Source organism: Orcinus orca, chromosome 16 (genome assembly GCF_937001465.1).
Source record: "Orcinus orca chromosome 16, mOrcOrc1.1, whole genome shotgun sequence".
Taxonomy (NCBI): domain Eukaryota; kingdom Metazoa; phylum Chordata; class Mammalia; order Artiodactyla; family Delphinidae; genus Orcinus; species Orcinus orca.
In genome coordinates this window covers 15,042,193-15,065,178 of record NC_064574.1, presented here as the reverse complement: position 1 = coordinate 15,065,178, position 22,986 = coordinate 15,042,193, and the positions used below count along the sequence as shown (strand labels likewise).

Here is a 22,986-nt window from a genome sequence, read left to right as displayed (position 1 = left end):
TATCACCTTATGAAGTGTACTTCTTAAAGAAATTACTCCTTGCTCCATGAGCTGCACAATGCATGTTGTGTTAGCAGGCATGAGAACCACATTAATGTCATCGTCCATCTCCATCATAGCTACTGAGTGACCAGGTGCATTGTCAATGAGCAGTAATATTTTGAAAGGAATCTTTTTTTGGGGGGGCAGTGGGTCTCAACAGTGGGATTAAAATATTCAGAAAACCATGTTATAAACAGATGTGCTGGCATCCAGGCTTTGTTGTTCCATTTATAGAGCCCAGGCAGAGTAGATTTAGCATAATTCTTAAGGGTCCTAGGATTTTCAGAATGGTAAATGGGCATTGGCTTCAACTTCAAGTCACCAGCTGCATTAGCCACTAACAAGAGAGTCAGCCTGTCCTTTGAAGCCAGGCATTGACTTCTCCTCTCTAGCTATGAAAGTCCTAGATAGCAGCTTCCTGACCTCTCTCAGCCTTCATAATACTGAAGAGAGTTACGGTCTTTCTCTAGATTAGTCTTTGGCTTAAGGAAATGTGGCTGCTTTGATCTTCTATCCAGACCACTAAAACTTTCTCCGTATCAGCAATAAGGCTGTTTCGCTTTCTTATCATTTGCGTGTTCACTGAAGTAGCACTTTTAATTTCCTTCGAGAACTTTTCCTTTGCATTCACAACTTGGCTAACTGTTTCGCACAAAAGGCCTAGCTTTCAGCCTGTCTCAACTTTCAACATGCCTCCCTCGCTAAGCTTAATCATTTCTAGCTTTTGATTTTTAATGAGAAACATTCAACTGTTCCTTTCACTTGAACACTTAGAAGCCATCATAGGGCTATTAAGTGGCCTAATTTCAATAGTGTTGTATCTCAGGGGATAGGGGGGTCTAAGGAGAGGGAGAGAGATGGGGGAAGAGTTGGTCAGTGAAGCAGTCAGAACACACAGAACATTTATAGATTAAGTTTGCCGTCTTATATGGGCAAAGTTCGTGGTGCCCCAAAACAATTATAATAGTAACATCAAAGATCACTGATCACAGATCACCCTAACAAATACAATAATAATGAAAAAGTTTGAAATATTACAAGAATTGCCAAAATGTGACACAGAGACACGAAGTGAGCAAATGCTGTTGTAAAAATGGCACCAATAGGCGCAGTGGTTGAGAGTCCGCCTGCCGATGCAGGGGACACGGGTTCGTGCCCTGGTCCAGGAAGATCCCACATGCCGCGGAGCGGCTAGGCCCGTGAGCCATGGCCGCTAAGCCTGAGCATCCGGAGCCTGTGCTCCGCAACGGGAGAGGCCACAACAGTGAGAGAACCGCGTACCGCAAAAAAAAAAAAAAAAAAAAAAAAAAAAAAAAAAAAGGCACCAATAGACTTGCCTGATGCAGGGTTGCCACAAACCTTCAATTTGTAAAAAAAAATGCAGTATCTGCAAAACTCAATAAAGCAAAGTACAATAAAATGAAGTCTGCCTGTATTTTGTTGGAGAAAGAGAAATCATACCAGAAATACTCTGCCTCTATCTTTAGTTGGTGATTCATAAAACAATTTGAGTTCCTCTACAGGCCTACAATTGTCCTAGCCATAGAGGATGCTAAGGTAAGACACTTGTCCTGTTTTTTGTTTTTTTAATTTATTTTATTGAAGTATAGTTGATTTACAATGTTTTGCTAATTTCTACTGTACAGCACAGTGATTCAGTTATACATATATATACATACTTTTTCATTCTTTTCTATTATGGTTTATCACAGGATATTGAATATACTTCCCTGTTCTATACAGTAGGACCTTGTTGTTTATCCATCCTATATATTAATAGTTTGCATCTGCTAACCCCGAACTCCCAATCCGTCCCTCCCCCCTCCCCCTCCCCCTTGGCAACCACAAGTCTGTTCTCTATGTCTGTGGGTCTGTTTCTGTTTTGCAGATAAGTTCATTTGTGTCATATTTTAGATTCCACATATAAGTGATATCACATGGTATTTGTCTTTCTCTTTCTGACTTAGTTCATTTAGTATGATAATCTCTAGGTCCATCCATGTTGATGCAAATGGCATGATTTCATTCTTTTTTACGGCTGAGTAGGATTCCATTGTGTATGTGTGACACTGGTTCTGTCTTTAAGGAGTTTACAGAATGATGGGACTTTCTACATGAACATAGACATGCAGTAATAACTTACAGGAACCATGAAAAAATGTGTGTACGAGGTAGAGTGAGGTCACAAAGGGAGAGGGGGGTTAAATCTCAGTTTTTTCAGGGTATGCTTCACGGAGGAGAAAAAGATTTGATTGCACAACCTAACGTCCTCTGCCTCCAAAAGTAGAGCAGGGAGAGTCATAAAAACACCAATATACTTCTCAGAGCAGAGGAAGTTTCTGGAAGATACAGAGTAGGAGGCAGATACTGGAGGCATTGTGCTCGCCCCTTAATGCAAACATAGAACGTGCAAAAGTCTCAAGTTCTGTTCAGAGCCTGGAGAGACCTCCCAGCTCAGCAGCAGCTGCAGCTGGAAGCCGAGATGGGCTCTGGGCTGAAGAACAGTGAACGTGAGTCACGGAAGGGCTGCCACACTCCTGACCCCCAGAAGGAGTGGGCTGAGGGTTAACACTCAGGAGAACGTTCCCTGTAAAAAGCAAGGAACTTCAACAAGGACTTGATGTATAGCACAGGGAACTCTACTCAACACTGTAATAACCTATATGGGACAAGAATCTGAAAAAGAATAGATGTATGTACATGTATAACTAAGTCATTTTGCTGTACACCTGAAACTAACACAACATTGTTAGTCAACTCTACTCCAGTATAAAGTAAAATTAAAAAAAAAAAAAAAAAGCAAGGAACTGCCTCTAGGTGTCTGCGTGAACTTTGCATCCAAAGAGAGGAGCAGGGTACTGTGCTTAGTCCCCTGATTCGGTCACAGCTTTTGTTTTAAGGCAACTCTGGGGAGACAGACTATCATGCTCTGTTATCAGGTAAGGCACTACCCCCTTTGGCGGGTGGAAGGGGGTCCCCTCAAGCTTTGTCCCTCTCTGGAGAGCCTAAGTGAAGCCTGTTCTGTACACAGAACCCAATAATCCGTATAAGAGGCCCCAAGTCAGTCCTTTCGTTCAGAGGAAAATCTTGCCAAGGAAACAGACTTGTCGCGCATCACACATCGGCTGCCCACATTGATCTAATGAGGTCTTTACCTTTCTCTTCATACAGAAAACAGCAAAGGGTCCAGATGCTGGAGGGAAAACAACGATCTGAGAAAGCAGCAGCAGGAATAACAGATTTGAAGGCTGCTAAACAAATTTAATGCCAGTAAAAAGCAACAGCCTGAAAGATAAGTACCAAGACCAAAGGACTGAAGACTATGAAAACAAATGTAAGTAAAGATACTGAAGAGAATAATTTTTAAGTATTCCCATTGGTGTCTGCAAATCATATACGAGAGTCTTATTTCCCTAAAAGGAGAAAAGTTGGCTATGAACACAGAAAAAGGATACAGATATTAAATATTCTTTTGCTGACTTAGGACAACAACAAAAACCCCAAAAACTCTTAAGACTTGAAAACAAAATGACCCAAATGACAAAAATGAGCAAATCTCTCAACGCACAGAATAAAAACACGGAAAAATGGAAATGATGAAAGTAAAGGAGCACAGAGGGCCGACTGGGGAGAGGCACTGACCGTCTCATAGGATTTCTGGGTGGCAGGAACAAAGAGAGTGGAGGGAAGGAAATAATCACAGAAAGAACCGAAAATGTCCCAGAGCAAGTCAGTCTTCATCTCCATAGGATCCATCCAATTACCAAGCAGCCACTCTGAAAAAAGACAGGCAGCCAGACACACTGCCTGCGGAAATACCTGAAGCCCAAGGATAATGAAAAACTCGCAAGAAGAAAAAATAAAACCGGTTACTACAAAGGAATGAGAATCGAGCTGCCACATGACTTCTCAGTCTCCCCAAATACTAGGAGATAACACAGATCATCCATAATCTTCTGAAGGAAAGGGATTTCACCCCCAAATTCTATAACCAGTCGATCATTCATGGAGTGGGGCAGAATAAAGGCTCTTTCGGATACCCAGACTCAGAAGGCGTATAACCACATAGTGATTCTGTAGACCGCTCCAGAGGCCTCTATCAAAACTCAGCAGAATCTGGGAAAGAATGCATGCCATATGGAAATCGTGGTGGACAGACAGAGCTACAGGAACTGGTTCTTGGTACAGTCAGAGAGGGTGGGTGACTTGCAGACTATGAAAGGGAAGCGTGCGTGGAGCTAAGATTTACTTTATTTTATACGTCCTATGTCTTATTTGGCAACCCTAGGCCTAAAAGATCTCCCATTCCGAGATCTTGGGCTGGTTGGAACACAAGCAGATGATGACTTACCCCCAACAAAGGGTGGAAAGTTTGCAGTGGACTTGGACTCCAGGTCTCCATCTGGCCAAATTTCTAATGATGTATCCTTAGAATGACTGCAGTTACAAGCTCTTGAGAAGTTATTTACTTTTACTTCAGTGAAAAGGGGATAATAAAAGTGCCTACCTCCTGATGCTGTTGTCAGAATTACATGAGCTAATCCAGGTAAGGAATTTAAGAGTGACTGGAGCATAATAAGCAGCCCTAAATTGTACGTAATATTATAACTGACTATTATAATTCTGTCACTTTATCTTCAAACTTGGGACAGCAAAAATAAGCGGGAAATGTATATTAGAATTGAAATAATTATTGTTTAAGTAGCTAGAAGATGTGATACGATTGTTAACAAAGAATTATAAGAATACATAATTATTATGTAAAGAGAAAATGAAATAAAGAATATTTAGTGCATTTCCACAAAGCCCAAGGTAAGGGAGGAGTATATCTCATTTGGATGAAACTACAGATGAAAATGTTCCTGCTGTTGGTAGAAAAATGTGTTCACATATGTGTTAAACACATCAAAGGTAATAATGGAATAAAAATAAAATGTAGACCTTCAAAACCAGTAGAAGAAGAGAGAAGGAAAATAAAATAAAACAGGAAAACGTTGGGAAATGAAAAGATGAGGAAGGACAATTGACAAGAAAGTTATTAAAAACGCAAAGCAACTCTTAGATGTCACTGAAAAATACTGAGTAATAAGTAAACAGCTCACCTGGGCTGTGTTCATTTTCTCCTGCTCCTGGAAAAGTTCAGAGAACTGTGAAGGCAGAGCTGAAGGAAAGGGAGGGAGCAAAGAAATTGTGAGAAATATGATCAACCTTGAAGGTCCTTATAGCAACTTGCCTAGAAATCCCCACGTATTAGCTGACAGTCACATGGTGGGAGATTGTCTCTGACCCTTCAGAAGGGGCAGGCATGCTGAGGGGACTCTTGCAACCCTGGTATAACCAGGGGGAGCTAAAAGAAGCAGGCTTTTCATGGTGGAGAGTAAATATTTTTTCCTTATTGGTTTCTTACAATTTATAGCCTTCTTGGATTTAATAGCAGACAAATATAAAATAAGGTAAAATCCAACTAAGAAAGACCTGGTTAAACCCAGATAGCATAGCAAGGATGCCATGCTGTGCTTTTGGTTATTATTAAACCTGTTACATTTCTGAAGTTTTTGATGTCTGGGATTTACATTAAAATAATCCAGTAGAGGGCTTCCCTGGTAGTATACTGGTTAAGAATCCACCTGCCAAGACAGGGGACATGGGTTCGCGCCCTGGTCCGGGAAGATGCCACCTGCCGCAGAGCAGCTAAGCCTGTGCACCACAACTACCGAGCCTGCACTCTAGAGCCTGCGTGCCACAACTACTGAGCCCGCGCGCCTAGAGCCTGTGCTCCGCAACGAGAGAAGCCACCGCAATGAGAAGCCCACACACTGCAACGAAGAGTAGCCCCCACTCACCGCAACTAGAGAAAGCCAGTGCGCAGGGATGAAGACCCAACGCAGCTAAAAAAATTAAATTAATTAATTAATTAAATAATAATAATAATCCAGTAGAAGAAGGTGGAGGGGGAAAGTGTATGCACGTGTGCGTACGTGCGTGCATGTTGGTGGCAGGGAGGATATATATGTTGATAATTGCTGAAGCTGTGACAAGTATATACAGTCATATTATTTTCTTTACTGTTGTATGTTTTGAATATTTCCATTTGAAAAAGTGTATAAAATGATGCAACAACCAAAACCTGATAGAAATTCTACTGATATTTTTAACTCCGTGAAGTTAAAGAATTAATAGGAACTTCTGACAACAGGGATAGGGGTGCTTTAACAAGTCTATTTTTTTAAAAAGGGATTTATTCTCCTTTGGTTCCAGTGTCTTCTAAGGATGTTTTACAAAGACACTTGTTTTGACTTAACTGAGATGCGGTGGGCAGAACAGTGGCTGGGGAGGCAGGGGCCCTGGATGCGCCTTTTGGTTCCACCGCTTAGGAATAATACAAAGCTAGATTATAAGAATGTGGGTATAATAATATTAGTGATACCAACAATACTTGCATAGTGCTTACTATGTAACAGACATTGTTCTAAGTCCTTTACATATATTAACCTCATTTATTCCTTAAATGGAGCAAGATGAGGAATCTGGGAATAACATCTACACACCAGTGTATATAAAACAGATAAACAACAAGGACTTACTGTATAGCACAGGGAACTATACTCAATATTTTATAATAATCTATAATGGGAAAAGAATTTGAAAAAGAATATATATATGTATAACTGAATCACTCTGTTGTACACCTGAAACTAACACAACACTGTAAATCAACTATACTTCGATAAAAAAATATATATAATAGAAAAAAACAAAGCAGAAATTAAAAATTTAACACACACCTACAAAATTCCAAGTCCATTTGTGTAAGCAATTTTCCCCAAACCTTCAAGAAAAACAATAATCTACAGAATACATGCCAGAAACAGAAAAATAAACTTCCCCAATTCAATCTGTATGGCTCCTGTACTCTTGAGGCCAATGTCAGTTTAGGATAAGTGGAGAAAAAATTAGCCACTTGTTTCCCCGTATAAACTTAGATACAAAAATCCTAACAAGGATTAACAAACTAAATAAAGCAATTCAATTAAAAAAATTTTTTAAAGAGCAAGCTGTAGGTACTATTATTATCCCATTTTATAGATGAGGAAATGGAGAAGTTAAAGTAATGCTGTAGAGCTGGGCTTTGACCCCTGGCGGTGTGGCTCCAGAAACCCTGTATTTAACCCCACGCTAATTACTTCCTCAGGCCCCCAACTGAACTCCTGAAAACTCTTCCTGTACCTGGATAAAGTCAGGGGTGGGGGGCGGGGCATATCTCTAAATTCATGTGATGGTGGGCGTGGCTTGAGGGCTGTGCAAAATCCCGGAAGAGGGGCTGGAGAATTAAGGGCATCTGGGAGGAGTGGAGAGAGTGCCTCCCTAGCCCTCCTCCCAGACATGTCCTCATCAACCGTCCTCAGAATTTCCTCTTCCTGAGAAGCCTGCCTCCTGCCCATCACCCTCAGCCCAATTCCCCCTCCCTTTGAAAAGTTGGCCCACACCTCACGGACCGATGGTTCTCCACAACCTCTGGTGTGGTAGTGTTACTCAGGGCAGAAGGATCAGGAATTGCTTCCAAGCAAGCAAATAGAGAACCTGCTTGTTTCTGGGATCTCTGCCCTGCAGCTGTGGTGAGCGTGTCCGGGTAGCATGAGGATCTCCCAGGTAAGAGTCCTACTCCTGGTACCCCCTCCTTCTTTCCTCTCAAGAGCTGTGTGATCCAGGGAAAACTTGTACCTGGCTGGGGCGGGGGGAGGGTAAATTCAAACAACTGGAATCTTCAGCCCCAGTCCCAACTCTCTCTTGCAATGAATTCACCATCCTCTACAACAGAAGTTCTCACAGAGTGGTCCCCAACCAGCTGCATCAGTGTCACCTGGGAACTTGATAGAAATGCAAATTCTTGGGCCCCTCCCCAAACCTCCTGAACCAGAAACTCTGGGGGTGAGGCCCAACAGAGCTATTGGGTTTTAACAAGCCCTTCAGCTGTTTCTGATACATACTTTTTTGAGAACCACTCCCAGAAAATCTCCAGAGCTTCTGGAAAAGACTCAGTCCCTGTACACTCCAGGTCCTTCCCTGTGGCTCTTAGGGACGGGCCACTCTGCTTAGTCCTGTGAAGGATGTGCTGCTAGACAAAACCCAGCATGGGATTTGGAAATAAAACTGTTTGAGGTTTGTAATCCCAGCTCCTTCAATTACTGTCCTGGAGACTTTCCCTCCAGAGTCTTGGTTTTCTTGTCAGTTAAAATGGGATGGGTAATACTGACTTTCCAGGGGGTCTTTGAGAACCAATAACGATCTTAATGAAAACAACAGTGATAAAGGCAATTAACATTTCCCGGGTGCTTAGTAAATGCCAGGACCGCTGCTGAGTGTTTACAGGTTATCTTAATTCAATCCTCAAAACGACTGTGAGACAGGTTTTTGGAATAACTTCCTTTGGCAGATGGGGAAACTGAGACTTAGAGGCTCATCATTTTGTCCATGGAGACTCAGTGGCCAGGCTAGAATTTGAACTTGTCTTAGTTCAAATTCAGGCTCTTAAATCAGCCTGCACATAATAAATGTTATCAGAATTTATTCTCACCCCCGCCGGTGTCCTGGATTTGACTCGATAATGAATGGTTGGCCAGGGCACATGCAAATTCGAGGAGCTTCTGGAAACAGCTCGTTACCATTTGGAGGCTTCTTCTCAGCGCACTTCGTTCTGACCTAGTAACCCGCGCTTCTCCCTTAGCCTCTTCGTGGAACCTGTAGGTCCGTAGCCAAGCTGCTCTGTCACTTGGCTTTCTTTAGCGCCAAATGCAGACCAGACTCAGGAACCAGTGGTATATAGGGTCTCAGCCTGCGTGGGATTCGCGCAAGTTTTTGCTTCCACCAGGTGTGGGCATAAAACCTACCCCAAGCTCAGCAAAAAAACCCCTCCAAACTAGGTTCTCACCTGTAGCGCACATCCTTCGTGCAGGACCCCTCACTGAGCAATGCGTAGACCCGAAGGCTCCGGAATTATCTGCCCCGCGAAGCTGGAGACCAGGGAGCGGGCGAACAATGAGGAGAACTGCACATGCGCAGAAGGAGCCGTGAGGGGCCAGTTCCCTGCGCTCTCCTCCCGGTAATCCATCAAATTCGGGACTCCGTTTCCCATAAGTCTCAGCGTTCCCTTCCTTAGAGAATGTCAGAAGAGTTCCTGCTTTACTTGGTGAGTTGGATAATTTGTCCACCTCCACTCAAAACTGGATTTCAAAAGTAATACACCGAAACTGTGGCTAAAACGGCAGATACACATAAATCTAACGAAGATTTGATCAAAGGAGAGTACTCATAATCTCCTCTCCCAGAAATGACCATGTTAGGTGATACCTTTATTAAAATAGGACCCTAAAAGTGGTGTGTTATTTTGACCTTGTCATTAAACAAGTGGTTAATAATTTTCTTATTCTTTTTGCATTTTTATTTTGAAAAATTTCAAACTTAACAGAAAAGTTGCAGGAATGATTCATTACGAATGAACACCTGTAAAATGTTTACTTAGCACCAATTGTTATTATTTTGCCACATTTGCATTCTCTCAATTCCTCTCTCTCATCTTCCTCACCATTTGAGAGTAAGTTCAAACATGAACTGTCACCCCTAAAATTAGCATATATTTTCTAAGAGTAGAACATCCTTTTACATAACCACCACAAATCAAATTCAAGAAAGTGAACACTGATATACTATTATTATCAAATATGTAGACCATATTCAAATTTCACCCGTTGTACCAATAATGTCCTTTATAACTATTTTTTTTTTCTGATCTAGCAACTGATTCAGAGTCCTTACATCCAGTTGTCATGTCATTTAGACCTCTTTCATCTAGTTCCTCAGCCTTTTTTGTCTTTTATGACATTGGTAACTTTGAAGAGGACAGACTTGTTTTGAAGTGTTCCTTCATTTGGATTTGTCTGACTGTTTCCCCACAATTAAATTCAGGTTATACATTTCTTGGCATAACATAATGGATGTTATGTTCTTCTCAGTAAATTACACCAGATGAGTTTCACACACATGATGTCAGTTTGTCCCACTTTTGGTAATATTAACTTTGATTCCGTGATTAAGATGATGTGCAGGTCAACGTACTTTTATATCAATTGTTTCTCTTATGCCAATAGTAGTAATAGGAAATAAGTTCCAGTCACAGTAGCAGTCAGTATCTAGGACTAGGTTAACAAGAATTGGGCAGAACTTACACAAAAGAAACTATTACACTCTAACTGTGTGACATTAAAATGTGAACGGAGATATGTACTGTCTTCCTAGATAGGGAGACAACATTCTTTAACAAAATTCCAATCAAAATCTCAATAAGTTGAGTGATGTGGTTTCTTCCTTTAATTTTAATTTTATTTTACTTTACAGAACACATCTAAATTTCATCTGGAAGAACAGAAAAAAAAAACCCTAGGAAAAAAGCCAGGACTTTAAAAAAAATCAGAATACCTGTATTTCCTATTAGATATGAATATGAATAATATTAACATAATACTCAAAAAGCTGCCTCTGGGCTTCCCTGGTGGCGCAGTGGTTGAGAGTCCGCCTGCCAATGCAGGGGACACGGGTTTGTGCCCCGGTCCGGGAAGATCCCACATGCCGCGGAGCGGCTGGGCCCGTGAGCCATGGCCGCTGAGCCTGCGCATCCGGAGCCTGTGCTCCGCAACAGGAGAGGCCACAGCAGTGAGAGGCCCGCGTACCGCCAAAAAAAAAAAAAAAAAAAAGATTTTAAGGTGGAAGCTGATTGATAGTTGTGTTCAACTATATTTGATATTGTGCTTACCTCTTGAATCAATTATTGAGAGTGGGGTATTGAAATTTCCAACTATAATTGTGAATTTATTTCTCTTTGACGTTCTTTTTGCATCATGTATTTTGAAGCTCTGTAGGTGCATAAACAATGCTCCTGATTAATTGACCTCTTTATCATTATTAAACAAACTTACATATTTAGCATGTAGTTATGATTGTGTTTTTTATTCCTTTGGTTAAATCCAAATTTTGTATGTCTGATTTTTTTCGCTTTCATTTAAAAAAATTATTTCTTTAAATTTATTTTTATTATTAATTAATTAATTTATTTATTTTTGGCTGCATTGGGTCTTCGTTGCTGTGCACGGGCTTCTCATGGTGGTGGCTTCTCTTGTTGTGGAACATGGGCTCTAGGCTCACGGGTTTCAGTAGCTGTGGCACATGGGCTCAGTAGTTGTGGCTTGTGGACTCTATAGCACAGGCTCAGTAGTTGTGGCACATGGGCTTAGTTGCTCCGTGGCATGTGGGATCTTCCTGGACCAGGGATCAAACCCATGTCCCCTGCATTGGCAGGCAGATTCTTTTTTTTTTTTTTTTTTTTTTTGCGGTACGCGGGCCTCTCACTGTTCTGGCCTCTCCCGTTGCGGAGTACAGGCTCTGGATGCGCAGGCTCAGCGGCCATGGCTCACGGGCCCAGCCGCTCTGCGGCATGTGGGATCTTCCCGGACTGGGGCACGAATCCATGTCCCCTGCATCGGCAGGCGGACTCTCAACCACTGCGCCACCAGGGAAGCCCGGCAGGCAGATTCTTAACCACTGTGCCACCAGAGAAGCTCCTTTGCTTTCATTTTTGAAAGGGTTTAGCTGGGCATAGAATTCTGGTTGATAGGTTTTTGTTTTCTTTTTCTTTTAAACATTAAAGATCTTCCTTTTTTTTTTTTTTTTTTTTTTTTTGCTTGCAGTATTCCAGTGAGAAATCTAATGTCATCCTTATCTTCATGCACAGCATTTTTTCCCCCTCTGGTTGATTTTACAGTTTTCTCTTTATTACTGACTTTGAGCAATTTGATTATGATATGCCTTGCTGTGATTCTCTTCAAGTTTCCTAGGCTTGACTTTGCTGGGCCTCTTAGATCTGTGAGTTTATAGTGTTCATTGTGTTTGGAAATTTTGGGGCCATTATTTCTTTAAATAGTTTTCTTTCTGGTCCTTCCATCTCCCTTTCTCATCTCTTTCAGAGATTCCAGTTGCCCATATATTAAGCCATTTGAAGTTGGCAAATCTTCTCACATTTTTTTCCCTTATGGGACTTATATTAATGGATGGTGATACTTCTCTTTTAATCCTGACTGTTCTTACTTTTGAGTTACATATTCCATTTCTTCAGTCCTTTTTCCTCTGGGTTCTCCAACCAGGTTTCCCAGGTTACTGTGTTGTCTCTGTATAACTTGGTATTTGGCCATACGATTTTTCTATACATGTGAACTATTAGGTTTATCTAAATATTATATCTTCAAATCAATTTTCACTTTGTTCTTTTTTATTACCACCTGATTTCATCTTATGTTGCAATGTGTTTTAGACAGTATTAGTCATGTATATCTTTTTTTTTTTAGTCATGTATATCTTTAAACTATTCCTCTGTAGCCATACATTTTCTAATTACTTCCGTAGCATTTTAAGATCTAGAATGATGAGGGTAAAAGAAACACATGCTAGTTTTCCATTGTTAATTAACCTTTTTAATTAGAAAATTTTCCTAGCAATTAACCCATTTTCATTTAGATTTCTTTATTACCCAAAAAAATAAATGCTAGAAATTATCTTTTTGTCAAACTGTGGGGTCATAAGTTTGATAGAGTCTAGGGTTATCAAGATACTAGAAAGTAAAGATGTGCTCATGCAATATAAGAATTTACTTGAGTGTGGTGTGTGTATACACAAAAAAATAGGACTCCTTTTCATTTCTAAGAATCTATGCCTAGAATACATTTCAACAAATTAAAAAAGATGTGTATATATGATTGTTCTTAGTGTTCTCAGCAACAACAAAAATAAACAGAACTCAAATATCCAAGTAGAGCACTGGCCCAATCAATAATAACCCTGTCATAAAGTAAAATATTAAATATTAGTAAAACTGATAAACCAGGTTAATATTTACTCATAGAGAAATCCCCACTTTTGTTCAAAGTATTTAAAGTATAATCACTTTCACAAATTGCTGTATCTATAGAGAGAGATTTTAAAGGACCTTAGTGAAAATAAAACTTTAATCCTTGCTTAGAATTTCATGTGGCTCTTTTTAGAGTCTTTAAATTGTTCTGTTTTGGTGATTACAATTTCAACGAGTCATTTTTCAGTTACAAATATTAAGTATTTCAAGTTGAAAGAAATTTTTCACTGGATACACGTTGCTCACTTAAATTATCCTTGTACTTGGAGAACACTCCTCTCTCATTCTTCCCCTGACAAACTCCAACTTCTCCTCCTACCCCTCCAAAGTCCTCAGTCACTGAACCCTTCTCTCCCTGCTACCCCACTAACTAGTGATCTCATTTGTTGTGATGCCTGGATTTAATTTTCTTTTTCTCATACTGTCTTCCCATTAGCATGTCAACCATCACTGGTGAATTATCATGCCCTTTATGAATCTATGAATACCTTCAGGCAAAGCTCTCACCATGCAAAGTATCAAAAACCTTCCACTTTTGTTCAGCGTTATGAATGTGGTGACTGCAGCATGGCTTTTAGCTATAGGTCACAACTTACTGAACACCAGCGAATTCACAAGGTAGAGAAAGCCCACAGATACGATGAAAATGCAAAGGACTTTAGGCATCCCGCATCATTTACAGTGGTCCAAAGAATTTACATTCTGGATAAACACCTTGAATGTAACCAATGTGGCAAAACCTTTAACAGGGCTTCAATGTTTATTCAACAACAGAGCACACACGGCGGACTGAAACCACACAAGTGTGATGTGTGTCCGAGGGCCTTCAGGTTTCTTTCATCCCTTATTACACATCAGAGATTTCATGCTGGCAAGAGATCACATCTGACTCAGCATCAAAGAATTCCTCCACAAAAGAAACTCTTTGTCCGTACATTTTGTGGAAGGACCTTTCACAGTTTCTCAGAAAAAATTCAACACCAAAAAACTCATACTAGAAAGAAATATTACACATGTAATCACTGCAGAAAGGACTTCAATCCATATTCAGTTTCTCTTACATCAAAGAGTTCATACTGGAGAGAGACCCTACAAATGTAATGATTGTGAAAAATCCTTTAAAAGCCAATCGAATCTTAACAAACATCAGAAAATTCATACTGGAGAGAAGCCCTTTTCATGTAATGAATGTGAGAAGATCTTTACCCAGCTCATAGATCTTAATCGTCATCAACAAATCCACACTGGGGAGAAACTTTACATCTGTGATAACTGTAAAAAGACCTTTGTCCGTTTCTCAGATCTAACGCGACACCGAAGAACTCATACTGGAGAGAGACCCTACAAATGTAATGTTTGTGAAAAAACCTTTAAACATCAGTCAAATGTTATTAAACACCAGAAAATTCATTCTGAAGACAGGCCCTTTACATGCGACAGATGTGAAAATACCTTTCGCTATTACTCTGATCTTAACCGACATAAAAAAATTCATACTAAAGAGAAACCCTATAAATGTAGTGAGTGTCAAAAGCTTTTTAACCACAGTTCAAACCTTAGTAAGCATATGAAAATCCATACTGGAGAGAAACCCTTCATATGTAATCAATGTGGAAAAGCTTTCCGTCTAAACTCTGTATCTTGACATCTGAAAACTCATAATAAAAAGAAACCCTAAGACTATAGAAGATGCAGGAAGGCACTTAGAAATCACTTACCTTTTACTAGAAATCAAAAATCTAAACCAAAGAGATCAATGTGGAAAGGGTTTTAACCAAAGCCCATTCTTCTGCATGAATTCATCCTGTATGGAATATTTTAGAAATTTAAATACATGTTGAAGAAACGGGAAGATGTGATCAGAGATGTACTTTCTATATTATAATTGACTCAAATCTTTGAGCAAAAATAGTTAAACATGCTCAAGCATAACGTGAAGCTGAATAAGGCAGTTCCTATGATGGGAAGTAGGCTAAGAGGCAGCTCCAAGGGTGTAGTAAAAAGAACAGATTCGTTTTGCTGTTTGTTCATAATCTATTTTCACTGGGTGAATAAAGTCATATTTTTAATAGAGGTAGCTCTCTAAAAGTGTAAACTTTTGCATGGAGAGGATGCAACCCTAACCTAAGTGTAAGTAAGGGAAAAAAAAGCCATCTCTTTGGAATTAAAACTTCAGAGAAGAAGAAACTTTGCCAGTGAACAATGAAAAACAAAAAGTGGGTCACTATTTAAAAAACTAAAGGATAAAGAGTTAAGAGGGTAGACATGAGAAATCCAAAGTTTGTGGGTCAGTGGTGAGAAGACAGTTTCTGCTCCTGTTCTAAATGAAAACAACTCAGAGACACCCAGCCTCCCCAAATTCTTGGATGTATCTGGAGAACGAAGAGGAGATGGAGAGACTGCAACAATTCTAGGACTTAGATTCAGGACTTGGAGAATTTATGACTCATAGTGTTATCTGTAATAAGTTGATTTCCTGTATTCCCTGATGACTAACTCATAAGTTTTCTAGTGCATGCTAATACTGGTGTGTAATGCTGGATACAATCAGGTCTTGTGTCAGAAATCTACACTTTCCTGAATTGGTTCCCATAATCATTGGTGGCAGCTTAACCCTGTTCGGCCAAGTGGGATGGGCGTAGTCTAACAAGTCTCTTTAGGACTGGCCTCAATCCACAGAAAGTGATGGAAAGACAACACTGTTTCTTCGAGGGTCATCTTCTCATCTTTCTGACCTCTGCTTTCCCAGATATTAGAGTATAATAATGGCTACCACAGAGCTAAATTGTTGTAATCCCCAGATGTGACCCCTCGTCTCAAGATCGTTCCTTGTGTGCTTTTTATCTCTAAGAAAAGGTGTGTACATAAGTTCACTTTTTGCAAATAACCTATAAAACTACAATGTGTCTGTTAAGTTACATATGAGCTGAAAATGCAACTGAAATAAGTTTTAAAATGAGTGCAAAATAAATGTTATAAATACAATTATAAAAATGTAAAATGGTTATTGGAATAAGGAGGGGAAAATTTGGCAATTACTCCTAATTTTGGTCCTTAAAATTCTGGTTTAGAGTCAAATTTAACAGGAATTATTTTATGTGCTTAAAAACATTAAGAATTTCCAACATGGCCCCTAACTGTAAAGTCTGTATTATAAGGAGAAAAGAAAGAAGCTTAATAGAACAGAACAGCTTGTACTGAAAAGTCTAGTATTCCAAATTTGCTAACACCAGACTCAATAGAAGCCTAGATTCCAATAAGCAATGTCTAACATATTCTTTTTATATCTGTTGCTATGTTTCCTGGGAACTATCACTAATTATAAGCCAAAAGTCTCTAATTATATGAAAATAAAAAGGATAAAAGGATAGTCATTATGCAAAAGTTAGGCCATTCAAGACATTCTCATTGGCAAGTTTCAGCTGAAAAATCTTAATTTCCTATCGGATTTTAATATTAAAACACATAAGATATTTCTACTGTTTAAGCAAATAATAGAGTTGTCGGTATGATAAGTGGAGAGAGAAGATAGAAATGCTTATATAGAGGCTTAAAATGTCATCTAAACACTAACATAGTGTGCACAACTTCCTTTTTTTGCTTTTAATAATTAATTCCTTATTTAAATCCACTGTCACATGTTTGAGGACAGAATCCAACAGGGTGTTGTAGGTTGATGTGAGTCGCTCCAAAAGATACACTGAAGTCTTAACCCCTGTGTGCAGGAAAAACTCAGTTCTCCTGTGTTTCTCCTTTATCCCACACTACCACCACATTCACACTTGTGACACCAGATGTGTGGGTTTTCTCCCACACCAAGCAATTCTGTGATACTGGTTGAGTGTCTTATAATTTAACTCATTTCTGACTACACCCACCTGGGGATAGTGTCAGATCCCACAGGGTAAGGGTACAAGTCCCGCAAGACTGCCCCTCAACCCCAACTTCAAATCCCAAGTCCAGGTTGTCACCTGTGCTTCTGACAGGTTGGCTATAAATCAGAGGTTCCCGTGACCCTCTCCTAGAGTTTGATTAACTTGCTAGAGCAACTCACAGAACTCAGGTGAACAGTTTACTTGCTGTTTACCAGTTTATTATAAAAGGATATGATAAAGGATACAGGTGAACATTTAGATGGAAGACATGCGTAGGGCAAGGTATGTGGGAAGGGGCATGCAGCTCCTGGGGAAGCCACTCTCCCAGCACCTCCATGTGGAAGCTCCAAACCCCATACTGTTGGGGTTTTTATGGAGGTTCCATCATGCAGGCAGGATGTGGAACCAGGAGGATGGAATACCACGGTTAGTCCCCTTATTACCACCTCTGCAGATGAAGGGATTTGGGTCCATTACTAGAAGGCTATGGAGACAGAGTTAGAAGACAAAACCCAACCTGTTCAATCTGAGAATTTAAAGCACCATAAATTAGGAAATTATAAGCTACTAAATTATCATAGGAACAGTTGGTTTTGATGTAGAATGAAATAAGGTTAGCTCCTCAAACATACTGTCACACAACAATGTGGAAAGGAACAGATTAACTTAAACATCATCTCTTTCATTATTTTAAAAGGGAGGCACATGTGGCATAATGTTTGAATTGTTGAACATTTTCATGGTGCCTAGTGAATGTTACAACACACTTATTAAACACACTCTATTTTATTCTCCTGTGTGAGTTTTCTGATGTGATAATGAGGTTTGATTTATGGCTGAAAGTTTTCTCACATTAATTGTGTTTATACAATTCACTCCTCTATGCCTATCCACAGAGTTTTAGCATTGTGTAAATTACTTGATTTGTTCCTTTGTTGATCACCGCCTTCTCGGAGCTCATTCCTTTTGAGTTTTCTGATGTAGCAGGAAGTTTGATTTGTGGCAAAATGTTTTCTCACATCCGTGACACTCATAGGGTTTCTCCCTGTGTGTATTTTCTGATGTTCAGTGAGAGTCCACAGCCGATGGTAGGCTTCCCCACACTTGTTACATTCCTAGGGTTTCTCTCCCATATGAATTTTCCAATGTACTCTGAAGGCTGACTTATGGCAGGATTTCCCACGTTCAGCACATTCATACGGCTTCTACCCAGTGTGAGTTCGCTGGTGTTGAACAAGGGAGAACTTCTGGTGGAAGGTTTTCCCACATTCATTACACTCATAGGGTCTCTCTCCTGTGTGTGTCCTCTGATGGCGAGTGAGGGCCGACTCCCGGCAGTAGCTTCTCCCATACTCGCTACATTCATATGGTCTCTCCCACATAGTTCTCTGATGCTTGATGTGTGAGTTTTTGTTGATGGCGTGTCCATGTCCATTGCACTCATAAAGATTCCCCTTTGTGTGCACTCTCTTATATTCACTGTGGTTTGACGTCACAGCGAATGTTCTACCATATTTATTAAACACACTGCGTTTCTCTCTAGTGTGAGTTCTGTGATGTGTAGTGAGTGTTGACTTATGGCAGAAAATTTTCCCACATTTGTTACATAGGTAAGATTTCTCTCCTCTATGAGTTATCTAATGTGCCGTGAGGGCTGCTTTAGTACATAAATTTTTTCCACACTGACTGCATTCGTAGGGTTTCTCTCCTGTGTGAGATCTCTGATGCACATTGAGGGCTGAATGACAGAAGGTTTTCCCACATTCGTCACATTCATTTGGTTTCTCTCCTCTGTGAGTTTGCTGATGAACAGCGAGGTAAGATTCTTGTTGAAGGTGTTCCCACATTCTTTGCATTCGTAAGGTTTCTCCCGCCTGTGACCTGAAATGTTCAGTGAGGGCTGACTTCCCAAAAAAGGTCTTCCCACATTCATGACACTCATAGGATTTCTCCCCTCTGAATTTTCTGATGCACGACGAGGGCCAATTTGTCAGTGAAGGTTTTTCCACATTCGCTTCATTCATAGGGTCGATCTCCAGTATGAATTCTTTGGTGTCGAGTAAGGTTCGTCTTTACATGGAAAGTTTTCCTACAGTCATTACAAACATAGGGTTTCTCCCCTGTATGAAATCTCTGTGTACAATGAGGGTGGACTTCTTAGAAAAGGTTTTCCTACATTCATTACATTAACTTGGTTTCCTTTCAGAATGTATCCTCTTCTATGTGAAGAGGACTGCCCTCTTGAAGCGGTTTTCCCACATTTTCCATAGCCAAAAGGTCGCTTCAAAGCCTGAATGTTCTGGTGCAGAATCAAATCTTCATTTTGACTTCTGGCTTTCCTAACTGGATTATATTTGTATTGTTTCATTCCAGAACGACTTTTCTCTTGCTTAGAAACAAGTTGCGTTTTCCCACATCTACTGTATTCATCAGGAACCTTTTTAAAGTAGCTTTTCTTTGCAACGATTACTTCTGAATTAGTTTTTAAATTGTTTCCACGTGGATATCTGTAGGGTGTTTTTCTTGAGGGAACAATATTCATGCCCAGATTAAATGTTTTCCCAAATACAGTAGCTCTCTCTGTAATCAGTGTTTTATTGCAGAAGAATACAATTTGCCTCAAATGTTTGCCTTGGATTTCCTTGTCCTCCTTTAAGGCATCATCAGCTTCTAGGAGGGAGTACCATTAATAATAACTTGTGATCCATGACACACTTGCTATGAAATGAGAGTTCCTTACAAATGCCTGTTGGACTGGCCCAGCTCTTCAGGATTAAGGAAATGTCAAATACAAACATCTCCGACTGATTTGGGGGAAAGAAAAAAACAAACAATAGAAAAGAAGCCAGCCCACCCACACCAGCCTGTTTAACAGGATGAAAGGAAGAGGAAAGTAGCAAAGAATACGAGTACCTCTGCCATGGAAAAAGGAAAACAGTCACAAGGAACAGTAAGCACAAAGTATACTGCAAGTGTGTCTGACACAGTATTGAATAAGACAGATGAGACTCAAAGAAGCACTCAGAGACAGTGAGACCAGCACAACAGACTTCAGAGAGATGGTCAGAGCTACAAAGAGACACAGAGGAAGGGGTGAGTCTCAAATTTTGCCAGCGACATGGGAACTTCAGAATTTGCACAAATACAAAGAATAGAAAGAAAGATTGTGGGCTGAGCAGGGCTGGAAGTAGGGTGAGGTAGGTGTGACCTCTAGGGCACCTGCACCACCCCAAGAGTGAGTGTCTTCTTAAGTTTTGTATCTGAGGCACCTTGGTTGTCTCACCCTAGTCCCCCCGCAGTGGGGCTGAGCGTGGAGAGTGAAACTGATCTCTCAGTTAAAGGATGGAGAGAAACGTGGAATGCAACTAGATTTGCAAATAGATTGTGTAAATCAAGCAAGATTTATTTTTTTAAGACTGACCTATGAATGTGTGAATATACAGCAAGTTAAAGGAAGGTGGGGTCAGGTAGGCAAAAGAGAATGCCACAGAACTAAAGTTACGAGTACGCTAAAAGAAGGTCTGTATACCAGGGATGGATAACTTAGCAGCAACAATCTTTATAAATTTCAATTAAAGAAGTACATTTAGGACTTCCCTTGGTGGTGCAGTGGTTAAGAATCCGTCTGCCAATGCAGGGGACATGGGTTCGAGCCCTGCTCCGGGAAGATCCCACATGCCATGGAGCAACTAAGCCCGTGTGCCACAGCTACTGAGCCTGTGCTCTAGAGCCTGCGAGCCACAACTACTGAGCCCGTGCGCCATAACTACTGAAGCCCACGTGCCTAGAGCCTGTGCTCCACAACAAGAGAAGCCACCGCAATGAGAAGCCCGCTCGTGGTAACCAAGAGTAGCCCCCGCTCGCCGCAACTAGAGAAAGCCCGCACGCAGCAACAAAGACCCAACACAGCCAACAATAAATAAACAAGCAAACAAATAAATAAAAATTAAAAAAAAAAGAAGTACATTTATTTGGGGACAATGTTTTTAAGTATCTATAGCATGACAGTCATTTGCCCTCAGTTACTTCCCAAGGTCTGGGGCCTATAAAAAGAGATTCCTGAGGAACATTGCAAAGATGCCAACTACACTCACTAACCACCATAGAACTCTCATTTCCACTGGTTTCCACTTGCTTAGTTATCACTCATCTGAGTAGTTCTGACTTGAGAATTCCTCTACTGTCCATGGTTCTTCTCCTTGCTCCAGTCTGAAGATCACATCTGGTTTGCTAACGTTGATACTCTGTTAAAATGATATAGAACTTGGACCAAGCCCTTTGGACTTTGGGGACTTGAAGGATGAAGACAGACAGCTTCAAAAGCTGTGTGATGAAGATGTCCAGCAACAGGTCATTAGAGTTAGAACATTCAGGGGAAGGGTGGAGGGAGGGCAGTGAGCCCAAGCACAAGGCTAACATTGCCTCAAAGGGTTTAATCATCTCTCTCCCCTGACACTCAAGGCTAAATAATGAAATTCAACATGTTTTTGCAACACAGAGCAAACACATCTCTTGGTAGTTACACAGGGAAGCTGTACTTACCCACTGAGATGCGGTTGTTCTCCAGCATCACATCCCTCTACAGGAGCCTCTGAGCACGGTCCAGGTGCCGCCACTCCTCCTGGGTGAAGTCCGCAGTCAGGTCCTTGAATGAAACCAATCTCTGAAAGAATACGTTTAATCTGAGGTGAACAGAAGCCCAGTGGATCCCTGGGGTGCCCCCATCCTCCACTTTGGAGACCACTGTTGTGATCATGGAAATCCATAGAGATATTTGTCAGCAAGGACTATTAAGACTTGTGATCAAATTTGCATTTTGGAAGCAATGCTCCAGAGCATAGGGGTCTGCACACGACAGCCTGTGAGCCTAATCCAACCCACTAAGACCCAAATCCGGCCATGCCCATTTGTTTGCACGTTATCTATACTGCTGTCACACTACAGCAGCTATGCTGAGTTGATCTGACAGAGACCATAGGGCTGGCAAAGCCAAAAGTAGTTATTATCTGGTCCTTTACAGAAAATGTCTGCTGTCCCCAACTCTAGAAAAATGGGAAATGGATTAAAGATCAGATTAGAGGGGAAGAAAACTAGGACGCCATGGTGAGATATGACCACAGGCAGCTCTGGTAGGGGTGGGAAGGAGGGAATCAATCCTCCATGATGAGGAGCCAGAGGAGTTGGCCACTAATCGGTTGTGCATGGGAGATATAACGTGCAGATTATTTTGTTCCAGATCATTTTGTTAGCATCATATGCTGAGATTAGGAATACAAGACAAAACCAAAACAAAAGAATTGAGCATAGGAAACTGATGCATTGCTGTTTCAGATGCCATGCTCGAGTCTGTGAAGGATACAAGTAGAGATGTCCAGTGGGCAGCTGGATATTTGGTTCTGAAGCTCAGAAGAGAGAGTGGTGACCAAAAGCAATATCAGAAGGCATAAATAACGGGGAAGATCTCTATGGACCAATATGGAGTGATTCCCAGGCTATATTGGTAAGTGAGAAGGAGTATCTATAGTATGCTACCTTTTATGTAAGAAAGGGGATGTAAGAAAATACACATGTATCTGCTTATGTGTACAAAAGGAAATACAGAAAGGGTAGACCAGAAACCAAAGAAACTGGTTACCTTCAGGGGACAGGTGGGAATAGTTGGAAAGAATGGGGGTGACAGGAATGGGGTAGAATGGGATGGGGGGAAAGTGACAACTCTCTAAGTGTATCTTTATCTGTGGCTTCACAGACATTCTCACTGATGCATTTCAAGGAAGGTGTGGTCAAACTGTCAAATGCAACAAAGAGTTTAGTAAAGGATGAACTGGAAAATACCTACTAGATTTGAAAATATTTACTAGAACAGATTCATGAGTGTGGTGGCGGCAGACACAAGACTGCATCAAGTGAGTTGAAATGACATGAGCAGGTGAGAACCGTGGTTCCAGCAACTCTGAATCAGAGAGTGGAGGGCACTTCCCTGGTGGGCCAGTGGGTAAGACTCCACGCTCCCAATGCAGGGGGGCCCAGGTTCAATCCCTAGCCGGGGAACTAGATCCTGCATGCATGCCGTAACTAAGACCTGGTGCAGCCAAAAATAAATAAATAAATGAAAAT

At 40.8% G+C, this 22,986-nt stretch overlaps 1 protein-coding gene across 1 annotated transcript in view; it reads right to left on the bottom strand.

Moving 5' to 3' along the window:
- The window catches only part of ZNF334 (zinc finger protein 334), a 33,257-nt gene that overhangs the window by 5,654 nt on the left and 4,617 nt on the right, over nucleotides 1-22,986 (bottom strand). Inside the window, 5 exon segments of the mRNA XM_049698850.1 lie at nucleotides 3,198-3,254; nucleotides 5,145-5,203; nucleotides 8,972-9,190; nucleotides 21,016-21,113; nucleotides 21,412-21,532. Coding sequence (XP_049554807.1) covers nucleotides 3,198-3,254; nucleotides 5,145-5,203; nucleotides 8,972-9,190; nucleotides 21,016-21,019 — 339 coding nt within the window. The 5' untranslated portion in view covers nucleotides 21,020-21,113; nucleotides 21,412-21,532.